The sequence below is a fragment of the Physeter macrocephalus genome, chromosome 13, assembly GCF_002837175.3.
Source record: "Physeter macrocephalus isolate SW-GA chromosome 13, ASM283717v5, whole genome shotgun sequence".
NCBI classification, from domain to species: domain Eukaryota; kingdom Metazoa; phylum Chordata; class Mammalia; order Artiodactyla; family Physeteridae; genus Physeter; species Physeter macrocephalus.
Genome location: NC_041226.1, coordinates 16,285,581 through 16,312,316, shown reverse-complemented (window position 1 = coordinate 16,312,316; position 26,736 = coordinate 16,285,581). Strand labels below are relative to the sequence as shown.

Here is a 26,736-nt window from a genome sequence, read left to right as displayed (position 1 = left end):
AAGTTGGAACTCTACCCTCTCGTATTCTTTTAAAAACACAACTTTAACACTTCTGGATTAGAGTTTTTAAACTATTTTAAATTAAATAACCGCTTCTGGCTCCTGAGAAAGAAAAACGAAGATGCACTTTACCTAACCGTTCTCTTTTGAAACTCTTCAGTGACATTCGGGAAACAAAGTTTACAGCCCACCGGTTATACCACTTCCATGCCTGACTCGTGGTCCCCCAGAAGACAATGACACGAGGGCGGAGGGGGGAGAAGTGATAGCCTCGGAAATGCCGGGAGACCGCCGGCTCGCCCTTAAACCCGGCTCCCGCCTGCGGGCGGTGGGTGTGCGTGGCTGGCATCCGCGTCCCCGCCCCGCGGGCCCTCCCCGGCCGCGCGTTTCCGGCCGGGTTTCCCGTCCAGTAGCGGGCCAGCCGGGCGCGGGCAGGGAAGGATGCGCTGCCCAGAGCGGGCGGGGCGGCCGTCGCGGGCTCCCGGAGGCCCCCGCCCGCCCGCCCGCCGGGTGCCGCCCGCCGGGTGCCGCCCTCCCCGCGCCGTCGGGGGCGGGCCCGGGCGGGGCTGCGGGAGCTGCGCGCGGCGCGCGGCGCGCGGCGGGCGGGGGGCGCAGTCCCGGGACGCGGGATGCTCGGTGCGCTGCCTCAGCGCGCCCCAGGCCACTCGCCCGCCTGGCCACCTCGCCCGCCGGTCCCAGAGGTAAGGAGAGCCTTCCGGAAGCGACCCGGCACCCCCCCCGCCGCCGGAAAGCACTGGTGGACGGGACTGTTCTCTCCACGCACCCGGTCCCCTCCCCTCGCTCCTTGGCGCTCAGCCCCCAGGGACACGCGTTAAAAAGTGTAGTCTCCGCATCTCTGAGTCCCGACTTCAACCTGAACTCGGCGCTCTCCTGGCGCAGGTGTGGCCGAGTGTCTGAGGCTGACGGTAGATTGATGGGTGTTGAGTCCGAATAGTTGGGACCCTTGAAGAACAGCTTCTGGGATACTCTGCGTTTCAGAACAGGTTTGCTTCTTTCCATAAAGAAATCTTTACTGGGATGCAAGCAGTATGAGATATGTGCCTTGCAAAACGGTCCTCATTTTAAGAGATTTTGTGCTGGGGGACACTGGCAGCCTTAGATTTCCAAGCGTAAACTTGACTCGCAGGCCTGGAGAAAGCTGAGTAGATGTGGGGAGCGCACAGCTGAGTAGATGTGGGGAAGCAGCATCCAACCCGTGGGACCAGGCATATATTCGCCGGTTGGCCCGAATATATAAATACAGCCCGTTTACACGAGCCGCTTTGGAATTAGCGATTTCCTCCTAATAAATATTACTATTAGATATACACTCGAGCGTGTGCTTGTCAGAAGGGACAAGATCACTTTGCTTCTTTTTGTTTTTCCTTTTATTCTTTCATAAATCATTGGTCCCAGGGAGTTTAGCATAATTCAGTTTCTTTTTCTGCAGCTCTGAAGACACTATAGGGGACACAGAAGCGTGTATCTTAGCTGATTTCAGCAAAAAACATGGGATCTGAGCTTAGCGTGGTGCCGTTAGCCACTGAGAATATTCACAACTTCCTCCTACCCTCTAGCTGATACATTTAGAATTTGTCTATAAACGTTTATGGATGTGAATGCTATATGGAAGTTTTTAAAAAAATGTGTATGAAGTATACCTAAGTTCCTGTTTTCTCAAAATGATTCTCAAGCTAAACATTGTAAGTAGCCAGTTGTGGTATTGGGAACACGTGTTGGAAGAAAATAAGCAAGCAAGGTTTAAAAAAAATTAAAGAAGCATGCTATTTTCTTTAAAACAACAACAAAAACGTAGTGATTTTTTACCCGGCATTCCATTTCATTCTGGGATGCTCTGTTAACATCTTCAAATTAGTGGTTGAGCTTGTGAAAAAAATCAGCATTTATTTTCAAAAGCTTGAGAGCATTAAAAAAAAAATCCATATTATGTAAATCATATTATGGCTTATAAAATAAAGCAGGCTGTTTTCAGGTAGCCTGGATTATCTTGTAATTCCATTTCCGTCCAGCTCTAAATATAGATTATGACACTATTCTGTTTTACTAGTCTTTTTCATAAGAAAGAAAATGTGTTATAAGCACAAAATCAGTTGTGATTAAGAACTTCTTTAAAAAATGGTTGTTACGGGGAAGCAAGCAATCTGGGAGAAGCCAGTACAACTTTTTGGGGCCAGGGATAGCTTGTTTCTCCTTACTTTGATTACTGAGTAGCAGAGACTGAAAGGAAACATTTGAGTTGCCCTAAGTGCCCACACTTGCCCAGGAGATAAGATAATGCTCACCTGCTGTCTTTGGTCAAGTTTCCAAATTCATATTCAAGGAAAGGATTGGGTCAAATCCATGCCTAATTACAGCAAAACTGAATTTTCTTTTTTTGTTGTTGAGGAGGGTGGGAGCCTTAATCATCTGCATGATTACACTTCCTATCTCTGCTTCTCTTTGAGGAAGTACAGCATTTCCTTTGCTCAACCAACTCCTACAGAAAGAAAGCTAATAGAGACACACCAATTTCCTTTCCACTGACATTGAATTTTTGATTATTTCAGTCAGTCCTCTTAATTCCCTTAATTTCTGTCTTATCCGACGGGATGTGACATACGTATATTTGGAATATAATATACTTATTAAAACTAGATTAACTGCGTAATGGAGGGGAATGTAAACATTAAGAAAATATATATTTGTCTATGTTTAGTACCCCATAGTTTCCTAGACTCAAGTATGAAAAATACTGGCTCTTAAATGCCCCGCATCTTATTCTGTTGTCTAATTGTCTGTTTATATCAAAATAAGTGCCTCTTCCCACAAATCATTCTGAACCACAGGCCATCAGGGTCTTCCCTGCCCTCCTAGGTGGTCTGGGAAGATTGCTGCATGAAATCATCCATCTCCTGATGCGTGCCAGCCAGCAGCAACAAGTACTGGAAGGCTGACAAAGATGATAGCTGTTACTTGTTTTCTCTTTAGAGTGCCCTAACCAAGGGAAGTCTGGACCACGTGGAGTTCATATTTAATTGCAATAATCTGGGTATCTTTTTTTTTTAAAGTTTGATAGTTTTGATATAGCTCCTAGGCATTAAGAAGTGAAGCAATCCAGATAACACACCAATTGTGCAAGAAGGACAGTGTTAATAAACCCCTTTGTGGAAGCAAGGCAGGTCTACACAGCACGATGCAAAATGGGGAACAGTAATGTCCTTGCTGTTTTCTTTTCAGTATTAACTAGGCAGTTTGACGTCTTAGAATGGTTTTGTCATCTCAGGATGACTATTTTATGAATCACGCTGAACAGAGCCAACGTTTTTTTTAAGTTCTAATTTCAGGTGTTTTTGAAGGAAAATTCACCATTTGGATGTGAGAAAGGACATGAGGAGACCAAAGACCTGGGATTTTGCTGATCAGAATGAAACAACTGTTGAAAGATTTTTCAAATCTATTGTTGGTGGTGCTCTGTGACTGTGGTGAGTGTTGTGTGTACTTATGCTGTGGGTACCGATGAAGAAACATAAATGGAGGGTTTATAAATGCATGGATGTCGGTGCCCCTACATGCAGGAGGCGGGGCAGGACTACAGTGCAGTGCCTTTTAAACTGTGATTCTTGCAACCCTGGGTTCTCTTAAGGTTCTGCGTTATTAATTCAAATTTCACTTTAAATACATTCATTTCACAAATTGGAGACAAGCATGTTGCCCTCAGTCCTCTTTGATTGCTTTCCTACTATTTCAGTATTATATGTTTAAACCTCACTCACACACACAGGAAGTGATGTTTTATATATTGGGGTTCTACATGAGATTTCACTTGACAAGAGAGTTTGCTGCTGGCATACCTTTGGAACAAATCTGAATTTCAGTCCTTGCCAGTTGGGTGCCTTTGTCTAGTTTCTAACTCTCTTTCTGTGCCAGCAACAATATTGACAGGGTTGTTATGATGATAAGATAAACTCAAGAATGTGAAATGCCTGAATGAGCACATAGTAGGTGCTTAATGTTAGTTTTCTTCATTCATCTTGATTCAACTGAAAATTCATTTCTCAGAGAGTTTATGCAACTACTGAACCAGTAGATTCAACCATATAATACCCACCAGTTTTCTTTTGATGATTTCCAAGTATTTCAAACATCTAAGCAGTTGGTGGTATGAGAGTGGAAACTGTTTTCAAATTGATGAAGAAATTATCATCCAAGAGACAGAGAATCCTGGCTCGTGTAATATCGGTTGGATGGACCAGAGTGTGTACTGTTACTTTTGTCCAGTGAGTCTCCTCCCTCAGTCTTTTATTTTTTAAGAAGTTTATTTAAACAAGAAGACACTTGACTTGCAGAAAACCAATCTGGGATCATTTCTTTTAAAGTCCTTTATCCCTACTTAAAAATAGATTGCTCTGGGCTTCCCTGGTGGCGCAGGGGTTGCGCGTCCGCCTGCCGATACAGGGGAACTGGGTTCGCGCCCCGGTCTGGGAGGATCCCACGTGCCGCGGAGCGGCTGGGCCCGTGAGCCATGGCCGCTGAGCCTGCGCGTCCGGAGCCTGTGCTCCGCAACCGGAGAGGCCACAACAGAGGGAGGCCCGCATACCACAAAAAAAAAAAAAAAAAAAAAAAAAAAATAGATTGCTCTATATGTAACAGCCTCATTCAAAAAATTATAAAAGCTTGCTTTGTTTCATAATGATAAAGACATCAAAAATTTCCATTTAAACAGTCTGCAAGGACGTTTGTTATTGTTGAAAGCAGAATATCTTACTGCAATATAAAAATAAAAGTTGATTGAGCATAAAATAGAGCATACAAGTTGAGTACAAAGGCTACTACTGGAAAAGGAGGTATTTTCATAGACCTGGATTTTTTTTTTTCTTCTCCATTTGATTTTGATCAAAATATACCATTACCAGTTAGTGTTTTTTCTTTTTTAAAGCAACATGCTTATATTGAGACACCAGTTCCTTTAAATACAATAAAGGAATGGGGAGAGAGGTAATGAAAGAATGGAGAAAACTGTACTCTAGTAGTCAGGATGTGGTACAACCAAATTGCAGTTTTCTAAATGAGAGTGTATTCTTGCCTGTAAAAGCAAGAGTTTGAGAGTAAAGCAGCAAGTTCCCTCTTCAGTACACAGCTCCTTTCTGCTGCTGTTGGAACCCATTCGTTGCGTCTGTTTCCTCCATTTCCGAAGGGCCATGTGTGTCTCTTTCATCGACAGGCTGCCCATCAAATCAGAATCTGATCTGCCTCATAGGTATCCCTGTCATTGACAATTCATTAGTTAACTAAGTGTGGTGTGCCTCTCACTCTTAAAATGCATCACAGAACCATTCTGCCCCATCAGATTCAAATGAATCTGAGCTTCGTTCTCGGTCCTTTGTTCTCAGCAGTCCTTCTTGGGCTACTGTGAGTACTGGAATCTCTTCAGCCACCTGTTCACAAAAAAGTATCAGGTCCACTCTGAACTAGCACACAAGCTGCACCGAAAGCAGCCGCCTTTGGATGAGTTGTCCTCCATCCAAAAGGGAGTGTCCCTCAATTTCTGTACTGACTAAAATGAAAAAAAAAAAAAAAAAAACCAAAACAACTTTATCCTATTAAGGTTTTCAAGCAAGTGCTGATTAAGCATTCAGGTCTATCCAAGTTTTATATATTTTATTTCACCTCATCTTAAATAAGAAATGGGTGAACTGCTGAGCTAATTAAAACAAACCTTTATGTGCCAATATTTTCATGTGCTGATTCTAATAATCACTTTTTTATATCTTTGAATAGTCTATTTTTTTTCTTTTTAAAAAATTTTTATTGGAGTATAGTTGATTTACAACGTTTTCTTGGTTTCTGCTGTCCGTCAAAGTGAATCATCGGATAATCACTGATTGAGTATATTTAAAGACTACCAGCCGAGACAACATATTGTCCTTTGGACATATATGTACACATTATTATTATTATATTAATATAATATTATGTTATATTATCATGTGTATATAAGAAGACTTATAAATTCATACTAACACATGTTGTTTTTCAAACCAAAGGGCACTTCAGTTCCTTAAATCTAGACTGTTTCTTACCCTAGTCACAGGCCAGCTGATTGATGCATTGCCAAACTCTGTCTCCTTTGATATGTATTTGGATAGGGTTCAAAATAGAAGCAGGGATTCTTGTGTGTCTGTGCTTTTCCCACTCTTTACTTCAGCTGCTCTGATGGGTCTTTTTTAAAAAAAGATAGAATTGATCCTAACAGAGTGATACTTGTGGGCCAGTAGTCATCTGTCCTATCTAGGCCAATAGCAGTTACTGTAATGTCATTAAAATTGCTAAGGACAAGCTTAGCTATTCCATAAATGTTCACTCTATCCCTTGAATAACCCATGCAGGATAGAATGCAACATTTCTTATTCATCTAAAAATTTCTGCCTTATACAAAGGAAAGGCACTGTTTCCTTTACTGGTGAAAATGCTCAAGCACTTGTCTTGAATGTCAGAAAACAGTAACTTAGAAGTTCAGTTGATCGTTGGTCAGCACGGGGTTTAAGGGTTAAAGGCTCTGATCTTCTGCACAGGTATAATTTATAGTCGGCCCTCTGTATCTGCTGTTCCTCTATATCTGCTATGTGTATCTGCGGATTCAACCAACCACAGATCGTCTAGTACTGTAGTACTTACTACTGAAAAAAATTTGTGTGTGTGTTAAGTGAACCCCCGCAGTTCAAACCCATGTTGTTCAAGGGTCAACTGTATATTTAGGGTCTCCCATTTTAAGTAATCTAGAGCAGTACGTATTGTATCATTTAAATCCGGCTTTCTCTCATTTCACTGTAAATACATTTTCCCCAAATACCTAAACACTACAATATGCCTAAAATGAGAAAAGTCAAGTGTTGGATTTTTATCATGAGACTTGTCAGTTGTTACTCTTGCTTGTTAGGTTTTCATCACTGATGTATTGCATACATTGTTGACTGTTTTGAATTCAGAGTATTTATCACTCATTCATTATTTTCAACAATACCATGACAAATGGAGATGAAGGAACAGAGCCGCTTTAGAATGGGAGCAGCTCAGGGCCCACCTCCCAGAGTCAGCACTCAGCAGCATTTTGCATCATCCTTGGCTCAGTTCAAGCTTCTCTCGTGTCTGAAATGCTGTTTCCATCGATGTCACCAATAGTACTGCTCAGATATTCCTTTTTAAAACCCACTCTGACCATTTCCTTTCAGTTCTTGGAGAAGCTGAGTATCTCCTTCTTGGGGAACCGGGCCATGTAGCACTAAGCAACAGGACAGTGTCTGTGGATTTCCAGTATTTAGATGGTGCTAATGAGACGCTGAGGAATGTCTCTGTCCTGCTGTTGGAGGCCAACACCAATCAGACTGTTACCACCAAATACCTCCTGACCAACCAGTCCCAGGGGACCCTCGAGTTTGAGTGCTTCTACTTCAAGGAGGCCGGCGACTACTGGTTCACGATGACTCCGGAAGCCACAGACAGCAGCCCTCCGGTCCCCTGGTGGGAGAGGAGTGCCTTTCTGAAGGTGGAATGGCCTGTCTTTCATGTTGACCTGAACAGGACATCCAAGGCGGCTGAAGGCACCTTCCAGGTGGGCCTTTTTACCAGTCAGCCGCTGTGCCTGTTCCCCGTGGACAAGCCCGACATCTTGGTGGATGTCATCTTCACCAACAGCCTTCCGGAGGCAAGAAAGAGTCAGGGCCAGCCGCTGGAGATAAGGGCTAGCAAGAGGGCAGAACTCGCTCAGGGCCAGTGGGTTGAGTTTGGCTGTGCACCCGTGGGGCCGGAAGCCTATGTCACTGTGGTGCTGAAGCTGCTTGGCCGAGACTCGGTCATTACGTCCACAGGCCCCATTGACCTGGCCCAGAAGTTTGGATACGCACTGGTGATGGCGCCAGAGCTCACGTGTGAGTCCGGGGTGGAGGTGAGGGTGCTGCCTCCGCCGTGCATCTTTGTCCAAGGGGTGATCGCTGTCTTCAAGGAAGCCCCCAGACGCCCTGGGGAAAGGGCCATTCGGCTGGCTGAAAACAGTCTGACCTTGGGAGAAAGGAGAACAGTGTTCAACTGCACTTTGTTTGACATGGGGAGGAATAAATACTGCTTTGACTTTGGCGTTTCAAGCAGGAGCCAGTTTTCGGCAAAGGAGAAGGAGTGCATGCTAATTCAGAGAAATATAGGTTGGTATTGAGATTTTAAAGCAAATTTTTTTTTATCAAATTGGTGCCTTCATGCAATCAAAATTATTATTTTGAATTTAGGCGAACTTGATTTTCTGTGAACTGTACCGTCATTTTTATGGTTCACTCCTCATAATGTCCCAAATGGCATTAGCATCCTTATCTGAAAAATGAAGAGTACTGGTTAGCATACCCAGCTCACTCCTAACTAACGGCTCCAGGTCTTAGTTTCCCCATCAATAAAGTGGGGATAATAAGAGTATCTACCTCAGAGAGTTGTAAGCATTGAGTGAAATCAATGTGTACACTTCTTAGCACAGTGCCTGGCAGCTAGGAAGCAGTGATAAACGTCAGCTATTATTACATTGTATTTTATTTTTATATGTTTGTTAATTTAATTTTTATTTTATATTGGAGTATAGTTGATTTACAATATTGTGTTAGTTTCAGGTATACAGCAAAATGATTCAGTTAGACATATATATATCTGTTCTTTTTCAGATTCTTTTCGCATATAGGTTATTACAGAATATTGAGTAGAGTTCCCTGTGCTATACAGTAGGTCCTTGTTGATTATCTATTTTATATATAGTAGTAGGTATATGTTAATCCCAAACTCCTAATTTATCCTTCCCCGACCCCGACCTTTCCCCTTTGGTAACCATAAATTTGATTTTGAAGTCTGTGAATCTGTTTCTGTTTTGTAAATAAGTTCATTTGTATCATTTTTTTTAGATTCCACGTATAAAGTGGTATCATATGATATTTGTCTTTCTCTGCCTGACTTACTTCACTTAGTGTGATCATCTCTGTGTCCATCCATGTTGCTGCAAATGGCATTATTTCATTCTTTTTTGTGGCTGAGTAATATTCCATTGTATATATGTACCACATCTTCTTTATCCGTTCCTCTGTCGATGGACATTTAGGTTGCTTCCATGTCTTGGCTACTGTAAATAGTGCTGTCATGAACATTGGGGTGCATGTATCTTTTCGAATTATGGTTTTCTCTGGATATATGCCCAGGAATGGGATTGCTGGATCATATAGTAGCTCTGTTTTTAGTTTTTTAAGGAGCTTCCATACTGTTCTCCATAGTGGCTGCACCAATTTACATTCCCACCAACAGTGTAGGAGGGTTTCCATTTCTCCACACCCTCTCCAGCATTTATTGTTTGTAGACTTTTTGATGATGGCCATTCTGACCAGTGTGAAGTGATAACTCGTTGTAGTTTTGATTTGCTGTTCTCTAATAATTAGTGATGTTGAGCATCTTTTCATGTGCTTTTTTGGCCATCTGTATGTCTTCTTTGGGAAATTTCTATTTAGATCTTCTGCCCATTTTTATTGATTTGTTTGTTTGTTTTGATATTGAGCTGTATGAGCTGTTTGTACAGTTTGGAGTTGGTTGCTTCATTTGCAAATATTTTCTCCCATTCTGTGGGTTGTTTATTCGTTTTGTTTATGGTTTCCTTTGCTGTGCGAAAGCTTTTAAGTTTAATTCGGTCCCTTTGGTTTATTTTTGCTTTTATTTTCATTACTCTAGGAGGTGGATCCAAAAGGATATCGCTGCGATTTATGTCAGAGTGTTCTGCCTATGCTTTCCTCTAAGAATTTTATAGTATCCAGCCTTTCATTTAGGTCTTTAATCCATTTTGAGTTTATTTTTGTGTATGGTGTTAGAGAATGTTCTAATTTCATTCTTGTACATGTATTTAAAAATTCTGTTATTACATCATATGGCAAGTCCGTGGCAGGTATGATCAGAATTCAGAGCTAAATCCCAAATTGTACTTAGTAGCTTTTCACTTCCTCTAGAACATCCTCAACCATGTCTCTTTCCTCTTACCTCCTTCATTATAAGAACGAAGCCTCTTTAGTGAGAGTTCAAAGCAGGACTTCTAAAAACTTCCTTAAATTTTGAATTCTCTGCATAATGCCCGCCCTCCCTAATCACAAAGAAGTGGGGTTATTACAATGCCATCCATGCCCCAGGCTCCTCTTTGCGTTTCTTTCCCTTTTCCTGGGTGCACGCCTGGTCCTGGCAAGAGGTTAATCTGGCAGAGATTGTCCTGATCATTTACGCGTGCTCTTATCTACGTCCCCGCTAAGCCTGTGCTCCCTGACGGCCCAAGCCTCTGAGCAGCTTCAGTGCCCCACGTCTTTCTTGCTCCAAATTCACTCACTCCTCCTCCTTAGAAGTCCCTTTCCTTTGACTCTCTCCCCACCCACTGCCCACTTCCCTGCTTGCACTTACCTCTCTCTCCAGCCTCGATTCCGTGGCCCATCCCTTTAATCACTCTCCGGCCAATACCCTAAACGCCTCTGCCCCTACGTCCTTCTGATAGCACCCAGCCACCCACACCCCCTCCCCGGCTCTGCGTGGATGCAGCCATCTGGCAGCCGCCCACTGCCCCCGGGCAGTCCGGGCCTCCACCCTTCCCTGGGCCCAGCATGCTACCCACTGCTCTCCTACCCTGCACAGCAGCTCTTTCGGCCCTCATCTGCTCTCCTCGGACCTCACCCCCGCCCCTGCCTAGCTCTCTGAGCTGACTCGGCTCCTGCCACACAGAGCATCGGGAAGCCATCAGGTGCGAGCTCCCTCGCCCTCCCACCAAATTATCCACCAAATTATCCGTAAGCCTGCAGGCCGCCATCGCACAATCTCCCCCTCCTTTGCTGTCCCCAGGGAAGCAGTGTCATTCCTCCAGTACAAGGTCAACCCTCCCCTCCACTGTGGGTCCCAGACCCTCTGCTCTATTAGGAACCTTCTGTTCATCATTATTCCCCTGTCTCCTCCGTCTCTAACTGTCCCTTCTTTACTGGTTCATTCCCATCAACTTCGAAGTGTATTTAATTGTCTCATCTAAAAATGGATCAAAATCACCCCTCATCCCCTGGTTCTCCCCCAGAGCACAACCTCTTTCTCTCGTCTTCCTTTTATAGCCCCGGTTCTTGAAAAAGCCACCTGTACTTTGGGGTTTGTTTCCTCACCCCCATTCACTTTTCAACCCACTCCAAACCCATACCCCTCCCCTGCAAATGCTCTCACTAAAGCAGCCAGCGAATGACTTCCAGGTCCCAAACTCTGGGGATGCTTTCCAGTCCGTATTTTCGTTGACCTTGATTCTGTGACATTACACTTGCCTTGTTTACCTCCTACTTCCCTGGCTGTTCCTTCCAGGTCTCCTTTGCCGGCTGGTTCCATGACCCCATCGCATCCCTTAAGGCTTGGACTTCTGCATCCTATACTAGAACCTCAGCATTTTTCATTCTTCACACACTCGCTAGGTGATTACTGTCCTGATGCTGATGACTCCATACTGGTATCTCTCCCCTGCATCCAAGTGCTGAATAGCTGTCACCCCCCCCAGATGTCTCCCAGGCACCTCAAAAGCAGCATATCTGGAACTGGACTCATCATCTCACCCCCTAAACCTGCTCCTCAGTACAGGACTCCACCCCATCTCATTGTTCAAACCCCAAACCCGGGAGCCTTCCTCTTCTTCACTTCCTATGAATAAATCACTAGGTCCTATGGATTTTGTCTCTTCAAAAAGTCTCTGTCTCAATCTCTGCACGTCTCTCCATTTCCACTGATACCGCTTGGTTCCCTCCCTCCGTCCACTTCATTCTCTCAAGGCAGCCAGAGAGGAACTGTTGAAAATTCAGGTCAGCTGAGGCTGTTCCCTTGCTGAAATCTTATCAGTCTCCTCACTTGACACCTCACTCTTATGAGGATGGGCCTCCATGGATGGGCTGGAGCCTGGGCAACCCTCCCCCCACCTTCACTTGGTTAACGTTAACCCGTCCCCCGAGTCTCCTCCTGGGTGTCTCTTCCTCAACCCCAGACTCGGTAAACTCCCCGCTGTACGCTGGCCCAGCATCCTTAGTTCCTCTTTCATGGCACTTATCACTTCTGTCATTGCTTGTTCAGGGTCTTTCTCCCCACGTTTCTCCCCTCCCCCACCCTGCCCCCAGATCGGAGGAGCTCATTTGGCGACAGAAGCCGACTCGGGCTGCCAGGAAGCTATTTATGATCCTTATTTGGCCCGCTTTGTACACCTGCCACATTAACAGGTCCTCAGTTCATGTTTATTAAAGTGCAAATTGCACTCTGATGTCTCAGCTAGGTATCAGTGGAAGAACAATTGTGTTGAACTAATCATTCAGGATACGCTTGCCGTTTCAAAAGAATTTATTGCTTAGAGGGGAAAAAAAAATTCTAATTGACTGAATTTAGTGGAAACAAACCAAGGGGAGTAAAGGAATTCGGGCCACGTGGTGCAAGACCTTGGGAGCGGGAGGTCTTCGTGTTGGTTCTCCCTGGGAAGGGACAGAACGGGGGGTGATGCTCTGTGTCTAGGCTGAGGGTGCTCAGGGCTCCCTGTGGGGCTGCAGCAACTAGACACGACCGGGCAGTAGGGCTGGAAGCAGTACCTCGAGGGGCTAAACGTTCCTGGAGACCCCAGATTCTCTGTGTGGCCGCCCAGCAGGGACTCTGTTTGGTTAATCAGTGAAATTGACGTTAGCGGTGGGAAACTCAGTGCCTTTGTGTTTTTAGTATAAAAGTTTATAACTAAATGGAGTTCTTTTCATTTTCCATTTAAATTGACAGCTCTGACCAGTAAAGACTGGTTTTTGTTTTTTTTTTTTGCCAAATGGCATCATTCAGGAACCCCACTGAACCTCCCATGAGGTGTGACTCACCGACTCACAATGAATTTCTCATTAGTTCCTTTTGGAAGGGGAATAAAGGGTTTGATATGTTTGTCTCTTTTTCCAAATATGTCTTAGGACCTTAAAACCATAAATACTGATTTACAGCAAAAAGATGTCAAAAATGATTATTTGTGACCTTCATTTATCCTACTTAGTATGAATGTTTATGTGTTTCTCTGCAGAAGCGTTAATGTGTATGATTATGGGATGCTGCTAGGGGAGTATTAGTAATATCTGGCACAGGTGCTGTAATAACATGCAGAAGTCTAAATTGAGAAATTCTAAATTCTGAACCCTTCTGCCCCAAGGTTGTCAGATAAGGGATAATGGACCCTGTATCTCAATGCAAATATGTATTTAGGGCAAAGTTGAGAATTAATGATAAAGGGTATAAATTCATAGTCACATAATTTTTTTTACTTAGTTTTTTTGACAAGTAAAAATTGTATATATTTAACACATAGTTTTCTTGATAATTTAAATTTGTTGGCCATCTTCTTGTTTCTCTGATTAGATGGTCCTGTTTTTCCTTCACAATGTGACTGAACAAGAGCTTTTTACCAAGAATAGGAGTACTGTCATCCTGTCATTTGCTTCTTATTTGCAGGTGCTTAATTATTGTATCATCTTTAATTCTTTGTCAGAATCTTTATAAGCCATTTGTCCACTTAATTCACCTAAAACTAGAAAATATAATTTAATATAAGCAGGCCCTTAGGTGGTTTAATACTCCACAGTTCTCTGAAAGTGAATGAACCAGTAAACCCTTCCACCTGGTGTAACTCCTGCTCTTCCTTTGGGATTTTTTTTTTTTTTTTTAATTTAGAATAGCTGACATACTGTATGTGACTTTCTGACATAATAACATTTATATAGTGATTACTTTGCACCAAAAACTGCTCTAAGTGCTTTATGAATATTAACCCATATAATCCTTATAATAACCCTATGAGTTAGGCTTATTGTATTGTCAGTTTTAGAGGTGAAGAAATACGGCACAGAAAGGTTAAGTAACTTTTCCAAGGTTGGTGGCTTACCCACTACTGGTGGTTAGACTGGCTTGAGCTTTTGCTATTCCCACTATTCCATGCTGGCTCCCATATAATCATCTATCAATCTAGATATTAAACAATATGAAACTTTTAGGTCAAAAAAGTTCCAGTATTTTCCTCCTCATCTCATTGGTTCATCTTGTGCTTCCCACCCCTCCTGAAAGACATGTGTAACCCACTTTGGAGCCCACTGGCCCAGGCATAAGCATGATTGGTCTAATATGAATGAGCCTGTGCGGGGCACAGAAAACCTGAACTGCTTATCCAGGTGCCTTTGTTCCCACTGCTGCTTTCGGCTACTTACACATGTCTGTAGAATTTTCTTTCTTTTTTTTTGTATATTTTATAATAACTTTGTTTTTTTTTAATAGAATTTTCTTCTAAGGATGTTTTGTTTAGTTACTTTAGTCTCTTGAGTGAAATATCTTGCAGATGTGAATATTTCATACTCTGTCTTCCTTCAAATATTCTTGGGAGTGGAAACAAATCTCCCTTTTCTTATTCCAGACACATTTTGCTCATTCAGAATTAATATCCTCTAGAGTGGCCTGAAAGGCATTTATCCTGGTCAAACAGGTTTGTTACGCAGCGGGAGTGCATGTATGAACATCTAAACAGGACAAAACAAAACAGCCTTTTATTCATGAAGTAAGACTACTGTTTAGAATAGTGGTCATCTTATTCTTCATTTGTAACATGTGAACTATAGCTAGCCAATGAGTTCCCGTTTAGCCAAGTATTTTCCTCAGTGTTATTAACAGAAATCTTCAGGGAACAAAGAGGTATTTAAGACATTTTTAAAATTTTGGCTGATTAAATCTGTCCATTGCTTTATTTGAGTGATTTCCCTTGTTTTCTGTTCGATTAATTTGGTTTAGCAGTAAAAGAACCTAAAACTTAGTTTAAATGTTTATTTTTTAAATTGTTGATGATCCTGCCAGCCATAATTTTACTTTCAAAGGAAAACAACACATTTCAAAGTGAGATTTTTGACATTAAGTTTCATGCTTTTATCAAAACTTTGATTTTTTTTTTTTCCTGGTGCCCACTAATGGAATTTTTGTTTTTAGTTTGACAAATGACTTTATGTATTTAAATAATGTCTACGTAAAGTAAAAGAAGAGTTAAGAAAGAATAAAAAAAGGATTCTCAGCTTGTGTAATTCTACCTTTTGTGGTCTTAAATATGAGCACAAGAGAAGGATAAACTATGTATTGACTTTTCAATTTAGATTTCACAGTAGTGGAATTCCCAGTAGATTTTTCAAAAAATAAATCACAGTACTTTGGCTCAGAGAGACTTAATATGAGATTCCCAAAGCTTTGCAAAAGCACTGGGAGCTCAGTGTCTGAACAGCTCTGAAGCTCGAAGACAAAGCTGGCTTGTTGTTCTGCCATTTGAGGAGCCACAGAGTGATCTGGGTGGCACAGAACCAACATTGTGTTCAGCTGGACCTCTGGGTGGAACATAATTACCACACCTCAGCTGATGTTGGTCCAGGACACTGGTTTGTAATGCTCCCACTCTTGTGACAATCCGAGACTTTTAATTGCTGTAAAGAAGTCATATTCCATGACTCATTCCAAAGATTGCACCACTTGGCTCACCTGAGAATGTAACTGCCCTGCATGTTTTCCATATGTTTTTGTAGTGCTTTGTACACCCTTGACTGTATTGTGAGTTTTTGTCCATAACGATGAAGAGAGACTTTTATGCAGAGGATATCTTGTGCCTAGTGTGGGCATGACCTGGTAGGTCTTGGGATTGGATGGGTGCTCACAGAGAAGGGACTTAGTATAATTATTTGTAGGGAATTATTCAATTATTCTCTCTGGCAGTGATTACTTATATGCTTGGAAGAGATGTTTGCATTTGTCAATCAATAATGACTGTTCTGGGAATGTTTTGTAGTATGTATTTTGAAGCTCCGGTGTTAGTCTCATCCCTATTTATGGTTGTTAAGACTGCTGGCTGAATTGACCCTTTGGTCATTATGTAACATCCCTCTTTATCTCTGGTAATACTCCTTGTTCTGCAGTCTGCCCTGTCTGATATTAATAAAGCCACTCTAGTTTTCTTTTGATTAATGTTTACAAGGTATAACTTCTCCCACCTTTTTACTTTTAACCTATTTATGTATTTATATTTAAAGTGAGTTTCTTCTAAACAGCATATAGTGGGGTCATGCTTTTTTATCCAGTCTCACAAACTCTGTCTTCTAAATGGTGTTTAGATTATTTATATTTAGTGTAATCATTGTATGGTTAGGTTAAGATCTACCATCTTGGTAGTTGTATATTTTTTCCATCTGTTTGTTTCTTTTTCCTCTTTTCATCTGCCTTCCTTTGGATTAGGTGACTATTTTTTATGAATTACTTTAACCACACTATTGGTTTATTATTTATACCTTAAAATATTTATTAGTGGTTGTCCTAGAGCTTACAGCGTACATTTTTAATTACTCTCAGTCTACCTTCAGATAATATCTTGCTTCATGTATAGTGTAAAGACCTTATAACAGTACAATTCCAATTCGTTTCTCCCATTCTTTGAATGATTGTTATACATTTTACTTTATATATGGTATAAACACATAATACATTGCTACTGTTTTGCTTTAGATCATCAATTATATTTTAGAGCATTTAAAAATAAGAAGAAGTAAATTTTATCTTTACCTCTATAAATGCTAATTCTAGCACACTTCATTCCTTTATATTGATGCAAGTTTGCCTGGTATCACATTCCTTCTGCTTGAAGAATTTTCTTTGAACATTTTTTATAGTGAAGGTCTGTTGGTAATTAATTCTATTAATTTTCATTCATCTGAAAAAGTCTTTATTTTTCCTTCATTTTTGAAAGATATTTTCACTGGATATGGAACTTGGGGTTGGTGATTTTTTCTTCAGTACTCTAGAGATGTCACTCCATTATCTCTGGCTTGCATGATGAGAAGTGTGCTATAATTCAGATTTTTATTCTTCTGTATGTGATGTAATTCCACCTTGCCCCCTCTCTCCCACCACAGCCTTCAAAGTTTTCTATTTGTTTTTAGTTTTTAGCAGTTTGAGTGTAGTGTGTTTAACTTTTTCGTTTGTTTGCTTTTTTGTGTTTATACTGCTTCATGTTTTCTGAGCATCTTGGATGTAGTTTGGTGTCTTTCATTAATTTTGGAGAATTCTTGGACATTAGTCTCTTTCTTCTGGGATTCTAGTCATATGTATGACAGACTATTTGATATTGTCCCACAACTCTTGGGTATTCTGTTCTGTTTTATTCACTCTTTTTTTCCCTCTCTCTCTTTGTGTCTCAGTTTGAGTGATTTCTGTTGATATATATTCAGTTTCACTGTTTCTTTCCTCAGCTATGTTGAGTCTGTTGATGAGCCTCTAGAAGGCATTCTTCATCTCTGTTGCCATGCTGTTAATTTCTAGCATTCCGATGAACTCTTTTTTGTTTACAATTCTCTGATGAAAATTTCCATCTGTTCATGCATCTTATTCACATTTTCCACTAAAACTTTAACATATTAATCATAGTTAATATCTCTCTCTGATAGTTCCAATATCTGGGTCACATCTGAGTCTGGTTATCTTAATTACTTGGATATTTTATTGTTTTTTTCTTGCTTCTTTGTATGTCTCATAATTTTTGGTTGAAAGTTGGACATTTTCTTAGAACTGTAGACACTGATAAATAGCATTTATGCCTGGAAATTGGCATACCCTATTTATGCTAAGACTTTAGTATGGAGATTGGGTCAGTATAATAAGGAATTGAGCTGTGTTTGAGTTTTTGCTGTTGCTATGGCTATCCTCAGTGCACGATCGAGTTCAAAATTTTCTAATGTTGCTTTGTGTTTAGGGTAGGAATTGGGTTGCCAGAGGGTTTTCTCCATACTTCTGTTGCACCCTCAACTTTAGGCTCGACTGCACATCAGAAAGGCTTTTCCTTGTCACTCTTGCCTCTCCCCCAGCAGTAGACTCTTGTTATTTGATACTTGGTAATTGCTAGCCTGGAGCAGGGTGGGTGTTAGGTGATGGGAGTGGAAGAACATCTTCTTGTTCTGGTTCAGCCTTAGTCTTAGGCAAGTGCTCTGCCTCTGAGTCTCAAGGATGGGGCTTTGTAATGATCCTGCCCCTTGCCAGTGGTAGAAGTTCTCTATTAGTGTGGGCCCAGGGTCTTTCCTCCTCCTCTCTAGGGGTGAAAGATTTTCTTCTTTTTCCATTCCTTGGCAGCACTAGGTTCAGCTGCTGCTCTTAGAGTGACAGGGTTTTCTGCCCCGTCCCCAGTGGTTGGGGCTTTTGTTGACAGAGCAGATGGGGAGGAGGATCTGGGTGAGGTTTGTGTCTTTTCCACAATGCTTCTCCTCCCCTCCTTGGCCTCCACCATGAGGGAGGCTCTCCCTGGTCTTGTGCCTGCCCTCAGTCCTCCTTGTGAACATCTGGTGAGATCCGTGGAGAAGAGCCTGCAAGTGGGTACAAATTCCCAGTTGGGTAGGGTGGCTCCCAGGGGTTCTGTATTCTCATGCTAGCCCACACCAGGTTTCTGGCGGTTCATTATATTTTTAGATGATTTCTCACCAGCTTGTATGAGGCCTGGCATCTGCCCCAGGAAGCAATGTTTGCATCCTGGCTTTCCTTGGAGGAGTCTGTCTTTTCTTCGCATTCAGGCCATTTGGTTGTCCTGTGACCTTAGCTCTCTGAAGAGTTCTAGAAAGGTTGATATGTTGTAGATTATACGGCTTTCCTTTGTTGTAGGGGAGCAGCAACATTCCAGCTTTCCACTTCTTTGGGAATGTTCTTCTTTACTGACTTTTCAAAGCCTGAGATTTGAGTTTTGCTGCTTCATTTGGGCGCAGTTAAATTCTGATTCTCAAGTGAGCTAGCATTAAAAGCCTGGCCGATGTCCTTGCAGAAACTTGGGGACTGTGGCAGCCGTGGAGCCAGTGTAGTGCCACGTGTGGGGACGGTGTCAGAGAGCGTCGCCGCCTGTGCCTGACCTCCTCCCCCTCCCGACCTGGCTGCCCTGGAATGTCCTCGGAGAGCTCCCCGTGTTCCCTGGAGGACTGTGCGGGTAGGTATCCATCCTCCTTCGCAAGCCTCTTCCCAGAGGGACTGTCGAACCCAGGCCTGCCTGACAGTCGCCAGTCTGAGTTCAGGAGTGGACTCGACGCTCTGTCGCTGCTGCTTCTGGCTGTACAGACTCTGTGCCCTTCAGTGTGTCTGCGACTGGGGGTGTCTTGCCAGGGAGATGACAGGGGACTTAACACCGTCGAAGATGGGGAAATGACAAGGACATCGGTGTAAAGGAAAGATTCAGACATACGAAATCATGTCTAAAAATACAAAAAATGGGAGGGATGACGATTTCTTCCTGATATTTGTTGTTTCTCCCTCCTTTACTTCTCCCCCCAGAAATTGTGGGAAAACATTAAAAAAAGAGTTTTTCTCCTCCTCATCTCCGAGAAGCCCCAGGGAACCAAAATGGACATTATTTGTCCAAAATGGGGCAGGGCACCCTATCTTATCCCCTGAAGGGCTCTGTGTTTATTCTTCCCCCGCCCCGCCCAGGAGGAGAAGGTGGGGAAGTTCATCTTGCCATCACCCGGGGGCTGGCCCTTCCTTCATCCTCTGAGCATCTTGAAATGACCCCCACTAGTAGGTGCTCAGTGTGTATTTGATGTGGGTGGTGTATGGTGTGACGCTCAGGTCACTCAGTTGGGTTTGCTGCAGCTTACGGAGCTGAATCCCATTCATTTGCCACAGGTTACAGTAAAAAAAGAATCCTTGCTCTTTCCACATACCATCGCCCCTTCTGAGACACAGCCGGCTCCCCATTTAGTTGACCAGCCTTTGCTGTGGTCCTGACCCTTAGGTGAAGTCCTTCTGTCCAGTCCTGACTTCTTCCACTCTCCACTTCCAGGTTGAAGACCATCCTTGGTTCCTTGTCCCTTTGGGATCTGGAGGAGTTAAGTGTTTTTCTGTGTTTGGTCTCAGAGCACCTTGTAGCCAAGACCACTGGCACCTGACAACACCTTGACCAGCATCCCCACCTGTGACCTTACAAAATTCTTGCTGTCTCCTCTTTCCAGCCAGTGCTGTAGGCCTTGTTCCCTTTATTCCAGCATCCTGAGGACATTCTCTCCCTGTGATTTTCCTATGACAACCTCAGACCCAGGCTCTTCTCCCAGCCCCCAGCCTACCATCTTCTTTCATCAGCCCTGAGCCCCACCCTGAATCTGTTCTTTCTCCAGTTGTATCTCACACTGTCTTCTAAGGCTCTCTTCTCTGTCTGCCCTTTTCTTTACAAGTCCCCTTACTCTCCACAGCTCCTTCCTTGTGTATAACTTCTTCCTGTCCGTTCTGGGATGGCGTGTTGTATTAAGATATTTCATCTAGAGTTCTGTAATACCCAAATAAATTAAAAATCAACTGCCCCTGGCTTCTATTGCACTTTTAGAAGGGACAACAATATCAACCATTTATTACATTATCTCACTCAAAGCTCACAATAACTCTACAAGGCAAGGATTCTTATGCTGGGCTCAGATCTTGAGAGCTTTTGCTGCTGCCCGGCATGTTTTCTAAGTGCCTCGCACGTATGAAGTCGGTACATCATTATCTACACATACAGGTGAGGACTTTGCGGCAGAGAGAGAGGGTAAATCACCTGCCCAAGACCATAAAGCTAGAAAGCAGGGGACTAGATCTGACCTCATACTAAGCTACCTATCTTGAATACTTTGCCTCTACGTACAGGCCAGTGTAGCTTTCTCAAACCATCCTGGAATTAGCAATCCGTTTTTGAGGCTGTGTGGTATTATTTCATGTTCTGGCATCCTAATCTCTTTAATCCTGGGTGGGAACTGGAAATTTGTACATTATAAATCAGCAGAAAGGGTAAGGGCTACAGGCACCCCTACTTCTACTATAAGTGGTCCTCAGAAAAATAAATGCTTGTGTGGATAAAAATGATCATTTCTTCCAACTGTTCTCTTTTTCCAGTTCAGCCTGTTTTCCACTCCTTGGAAATGTAAAGATCTGTCTGCAGGCTGCTTAGCGTCAGGAAGTCTCCTTCACTTCAAGGAAAAGAGGGAAGACAAGATGAGGCAGGGATGGGTGAGGTCAGCAGCTTTGGGGCTTTTCTCCAGCTGCGGTTTTGAAGGCTTCCAGCCAGAGTCAAATGTAACAGCTAAGAGGTCCACGTGTACATTTGCAGTGCTGCTATACCCACTGACGGAGCAGCCACTGCAGACGAAGACATGATCAGTCAGGGAACAAGTCTTTCACCATTCAACTATTTTCGCTTGTTTGAGAGTCTAGAGTTTTGCTTGGCTTTGAAAGGATGTTTTTACGCCAAGGTCTGAGGGAAGCAGTTCTACTTTAATTTGGTCTATCTCGTTCACCACGAAGATCCAATTGCCATTGCACCCACGTTCCAGCTGATGGGGGTGTTGATCATTTTGCTATTACCTTTTTAATAATGAGTCTATTAATGAATATAACATTAATTGAGTACCAACTCTATGCCAGTTATTGACTCGGGTTGGGAGTATTTAGATAAGCCATGTCTCTGGAAGCAGACACCAAAGCAGGCGTAGCATACAGTGCAACAGAAAGGTATCCACAGCTTATTGCTATGGAAGCTTATGACAATCCATGCTGGGAACACCTCTCTTCCTGGAGGAGGTGATATTTGAGCTGAAGATTGAGAGCTGAATAGGCATCACCTGGCGAACTAGGTGAGAAAGGGAATTTTAGCAAATGGAGCAATGGATGAAAGCTTGCAAGATGAGGGCATATTATGAAACCCAGAGAACCTGGCAAGAGTTTGACGTGGCTGCAGGATAAGAGTGTCAGGAGGGAGTGAGAGAAATGAGGCTGGACAGGGGACTTCCCTGGCAGTCCAGCGGTTAGGACTCTGCACGCTCACTGCCGAGGGCCCGGGTTCAATCCCTGGTCGGGGAACTAAGATCCCACAAGCCGCACAGCGTGGCCAAAAGAAAAAAAAAAAAAAAGGCACAAAATGAGACTGAACAGGTAGGCAGGGGCCAGATCCCGAGGGCCCTTGAAGATTGGACCTGTGTTGTAGAGGGATCTCTTGCCTGTAGTGTGGAGCACGAATCAGAAGGGGCAGGGGTGGCAGCAGTGAGGCCTGTTAAGAGTTTTTCAGTGACCCAGGGGGAAAAGGAAGCACTGGCAGTGGGAATGCAGAGGAGAGAAGGATTCAGCGACTCTGGATGTGGCGAGTGCGGAGAGGGGAGTGTCGCGGCTGAGACCTAGGATTTTAGCACCGGCAGCCGCAGGACAGCAGCGCCATTCCCGTGAGATCAGATGTATCAGAGGAGGCGCAGGTCCTGGGGGAAGATGATGAGTCCTGGGCGTGTGGAGTCGGAGGTGTCGGTGGGGCGTCGATGGAGAGAGGAGAGCTAGTGGAACCAGGATGGGGTCTAGCTCTCCCTGGCTCCAAAGTCCATGTTCTTCTCTCTGAATTAGATAGTTGTTGAAAACAAGAAGAGAAACAGCCGCAGGAAGGGTCGGACAGTAGCCGATGCTGCAGCCCTCAAGGAACATCAGGACGGAACTCCTCTGCATTTGGCTATTAGATGGTTAATGACCTCCATAGGAGCTGCTTCACTGGAAGCCTGGGGGCAGGTTGCAGGAGCCAGAGGTGACGAGGAGTCAGCACACGTGGACCCTTCTTTCTGTACGTTCAGCTGGGAAGACAAGGAGCAAGATACGGCTGTGGCAGTAGTGAGAGGGTTCTAGAAAGATCTTTGTAAAGTGCGAAGAGCTTGAACGTGTTTCTGTGGAGCTGCACGGAGGAGAAGCTGGAGATAATAGGTACAGAGGGATGATCCCCCTGGAGAAGGGTGGCCTAGAGAGCACCTGGTGGACTCGTCTTTAGGGGAAGACACTTCCCCCACGAATTCCCTCGAGAAAGAGGGAAATGGAGATGTGGCTGCTGCTGAGTTTATGGGGGAGGAGAGGATGGCAGAAGAAGCTGGGGGCGTACTTGCTTGATAGCTTCTAACTTTTGTGATCCAGCAGACAGCTGAGGAAGAGGATTAGTGGTAAAACTCTGAAGCACTGTTGTAGGGGATGGAAGAGAGAGTTGCTTAGGGACCCGCGGAAGGATTTGTGGGCAGTCGAGTTTGGGCGCCATCAGTACACAAAGGTTCCGGCCTGCGTGGGTGCATTATTTTCTCCACCAGGGCTCGGGGGCCTGGGTGCAGCAGCCGATAATCCACGTGTCTGGATTTTTCTAGGAACAGACTTTTGCTTCTGAGCAGGGGAAGGGATACAGCTCCGTGTTCGAGGTCAGAGAGTTGAGATGATTGGCAGGAGAAGGGTTTAAGTGATGGATCCCGGGCGCAGGGGGAGACGTGAGGGCAGAAGGTGGCTGCCGGAAGGAGAGAAAACGGAGGGGTTGGAGAATCAGATGTTGCAGCGAGGTTGAGTAGCCGTTGTATGAATAATGAGTGAGCGAGAGGGGAGGCTACAGCCGGAAGGTGGGCTGTGAAGTTCTAAGGTTTCAGAAGAGGAGAAGCTGCAGACAATGGGAAGGTATGGCAGCTTGGAAGGACAGTGAATGGTCCCAGCTATGGGCTGGTGAGGAAGACTGGACCCAGGTGCTAGTTACCGATGGCTGCCCTGAGGTGGGGAGATGACAGAGTTGAGTGAGGGGTAGAGGGTGGTCTGGGTGGCTGGCGTGGGCGTCAGAAGATTAGAACTTTTACACGGAGGTAAAAAGTTGGCTGAGATGGCAGCCAGGAATGAGGAGGCTGAGGAACACGCCCTGCTTCTGGCTCTGCTTCTGATAAAGCTTCACCCAAGAGTGGGCTGGGGAGGCTGTGCCCCGAGGGATGGCCTGTCCTCAGGTCAGGCAAGGAGACAAACAGTGTTTTGTGGAAAAGTGTCTGCATCGTGAGGAGTTTGGTCATAGGTGTCCTACAGGGTGCAGGGGAAAGGGGAGCAGTGGAGGATGGAGATGAGGCACAGAACTGGTGAGGATAAGAATATGGGAAGAAGAGATAGAGGACATGTGACTGGAAGGGCTTGAATGGTGAACAGTGACCAAGGAGGAAAGAGAGGTGAGGCCTGGTGGCATTGGGTGGTCTTGGGTTCCCGGGTACTACAGGCTGAGGCCCCAGGTGGCGTCTGAGTCTTGGTGAAACATTTTGATGACTGTGAGATACACCAGTTTGAGAGAGCAGGGAAGAAGAAGAGAAATCAATGCCACGTGGAAGGTGGGAAGGGGCGTGAACAGCTGAGAAAACAAGAGCGAGAAAGCAGAGGCTTCAACACTTAGGAAAGGCAGTTCCTGGACATTGGGAGGGAAAAGTGAGCTGTAGTATGTTGCCAAACAGACTTATTTTCACCTATTAATTTCTCTTGAGACGTGCAAATTTAGCTGCAACCTGCCTAAATTGTTTTGCATTCCAAGCGTTACACTTGGCAGAAATTTTCCGAGGTGCATCTCAAAGGTACGTTTAATTATAGATATCCCATGTTTACCGTAAGTGAAAAACCTTGATTTTTACCTTGAAACGCTCCTCATGAGGCTTCTTTGTAGAAAACTGGGGACAGGTGTCAGCAAGAGCCAGTGAGCCAAGGAGTCACCTGGATTGTGGCTCATCTGCTCACCTCGCTTCTACCAGTCTCTGTTTTTCAGCTTGGCTTAAAAGCCTGCCTGCAGAAATATCTGTAAGAGCAGAAATCCCAGTCCTTGTTTCTTTTCCTTCCTTCTTTAATTGCTACGTAATTAGAGCAAGCCACTCAGAGACCTTAGACCCAGGCAGAGAAAACGATACTAGAGAATGCATTCGTTCTTCCTTTTTTTTTTTTTTTTTTTTTGTTGTTGTTGTTGTTGTTGTTGTAGCTTTCCAGCCATCCAGTCCGACTCCTTTCCAGCCCCAGGCTCCCGTGAAGTCCAACAACATCGTGACGGTCACTGGGATATCCCTGTGCTTGTTCATCATCGTGGCCACCGTGCTCATCACGCTGTGGCGGAAGCTGGGCCGCGCCCCCAAGTGCAGCACCCCAGTCCGCCACAACTCCCTGCACGCGCCCGGCTGCCGGAAGAACTCGGACGAGGAGAACATCTGCGAGCTGAGCGAGCCCCGTGGCAGCTTCTCAGATGCGGGCGACGGGCCGGCGGGGAGCCCCGGGGGCCAGGGCATCCCTCTGACCTACCGGCGGAGCGTGCCGGCGCCCCCCGACGACGAGACCTCGGGCAGCGAGAGCTTCCAGTCCAACGCCCAGAAGATCATCCCGCCCCTGTTCAGCTACCGCCTGGCCCAGCAGCAGCTGAAGGAGATGAAGAAGAAAGGCCTGACGGAGACCACCAAGGTGTACCACGTGTCCCAGAGCCCCCTGACGGACACCGCCATCGACGCCGCCGTCGCCGCGCCCCCCGGAGGCTCCGAGAGCCCCGAAGAAGCCGCGGCCGGCAAGTTCCGCCTCAAATCCCCGTTCCCGGAGCAGCCGCCCGCGGTCGGCGCCGGGGACAGGGCCCCCTCGCGGCTGGACCTCCCACTCTCGCCGGCCGGCTGCGCCGTCAGCCCCAGCCAGAGCCTCCTCCGCAAGTCGCAGATGAGGAGCCACCCCCGGGCGTCCCATTTCCGGAGGACGGCAAGTTTCCACGAGGCCAGGCAGGCCCGACCGTTCCGGGAGCGGAGCCTGTCCACCCTGACCCCCCGGCAAGCCCCCGCCTTCAGCTCCAGGAGCCGGACGTGGGACCAGGCGGGAGAGCGAGTCCGGCCCCCGAGTCGAGGCGCTGCCCTGTTTCCGGAGAAACGGGACCATTGTCCGGGGGCAGGTGGAAGCAGTGGTCCGTTAAGCCCTTTCCCTAAACCCCACCCCCTGGGGCAGCCCACGAGGAAACCAGACCTGGGGGATCGCCAGGCAGGGTTCGTGGCGGGAGGTGAGAGAACGGAGCCTCACCGGGCTCGGAGGGGACCGTCCCCCAGCCACAGGAATGTCTCAAGGAAGCGGCCTTCCTCCCCGGCCCCCAGGGATAGCTACCAGAGGGTCAGTCCTCTGAGCCCTTCTCAGTGTCGGAAAGACAAGTGCCAGAGCTTCCCCGCCCACCCGGAGTTCGCCTACTACGACAACACCTCCTTCGGCCTCACTGAGGCGGAGCAGGGCATGCTGGACCTCCCGGGCTATTTTGGGTCAAACGAAGAAGATGAGACCACAAGTACGCTGAGTGTGGAGAAGCTGGTCATCTAGACCGAGATCAGCCTGAGACTTCACACAACTGGGGCCCTTTTCCCAGCTCAGGGTATCAGCTGCTCACATTGTTCTGTGGACTGTTTTGTGTAACTATTTGTACAACAGGACAGGATGTGGGGAGGTGGTAACTGACACCGGTGTCCGCATGTGTTTTAATTCATAAGGAAGAAGTTATTTATCCGGAGCTTTTCCCTTCGTTATCCTATTTCTATTGGCTTATTACTACTAACTATGATAATAAAAATTTAAACAAGAGTGAACTAGGGCTTGGTCTCTCATGTGAATATGAAAAATGACAGGATGCAACTTGGCAGGTTCCAACTTGAAACAAACCTGAGAGTTTCAACAGGAAGAAGGGCTGGAACAAAGTAAGCTCGCTAATACAACCCTGAACTGTAATTTATTAAGTTTTAAATCCTTCAGAATTTGACTCCTGCACGGGCAGTATTGAACAGGTTTTATATTTGACTGATTAAGTCAATTATGGCCATTCCTAGGTTACCTAGAAATGGTGATACCACAAGATAT

At 45.0% G+C, this 26,736-nt stretch overlaps 1 protein-coding gene across 5 annotated transcripts; it reads left to right on the top strand.

Moving 5' to 3' along the window:
* The first annotated feature begins 596 nt into the window (after nt 1–596).
* On the top strand, nt 597–26,464 carry THSD1 (thrombospondin type 1 domain containing 1). Of its 5 annotated transcripts, none has more exons than XM_007108505.4 (5): nt 597–701; nt 3,333–3,482; nt 7,230–8,195; nt 18,887–19,045; nt 24,854–26,464. In XM_007108505.4, exons 2-5 carry the CDS (start codon nt 3,425–3,427, stop codon nt 26,203–26,205), a joined length of 2,535 nt encoding a protein of 844 aa, XP_007108567.2. In that variant the 5' UTR covers nt 597–701; nt 3,333–3,424; the 3' UTR covers nt 26,206–26,464. The 5 variants fall into 5 exon arrangements, with proteins under 5 accessions (XP_007108567.2, XP_028353040.1, XP_007108568.2 ...); XM_028497239.2 differs by having other exon boundaries at nt 616–701; nt 3,357–3,482; XM_007108506.4 differs by lacking the exon at nt 597–701 and adding an exon at nt 798–1,004 and having other exon boundaries at nt 3,357–3,482.
* The last annotated feature ends 272 nt before the right edge of the window (nt 26,465–26,736 follow it).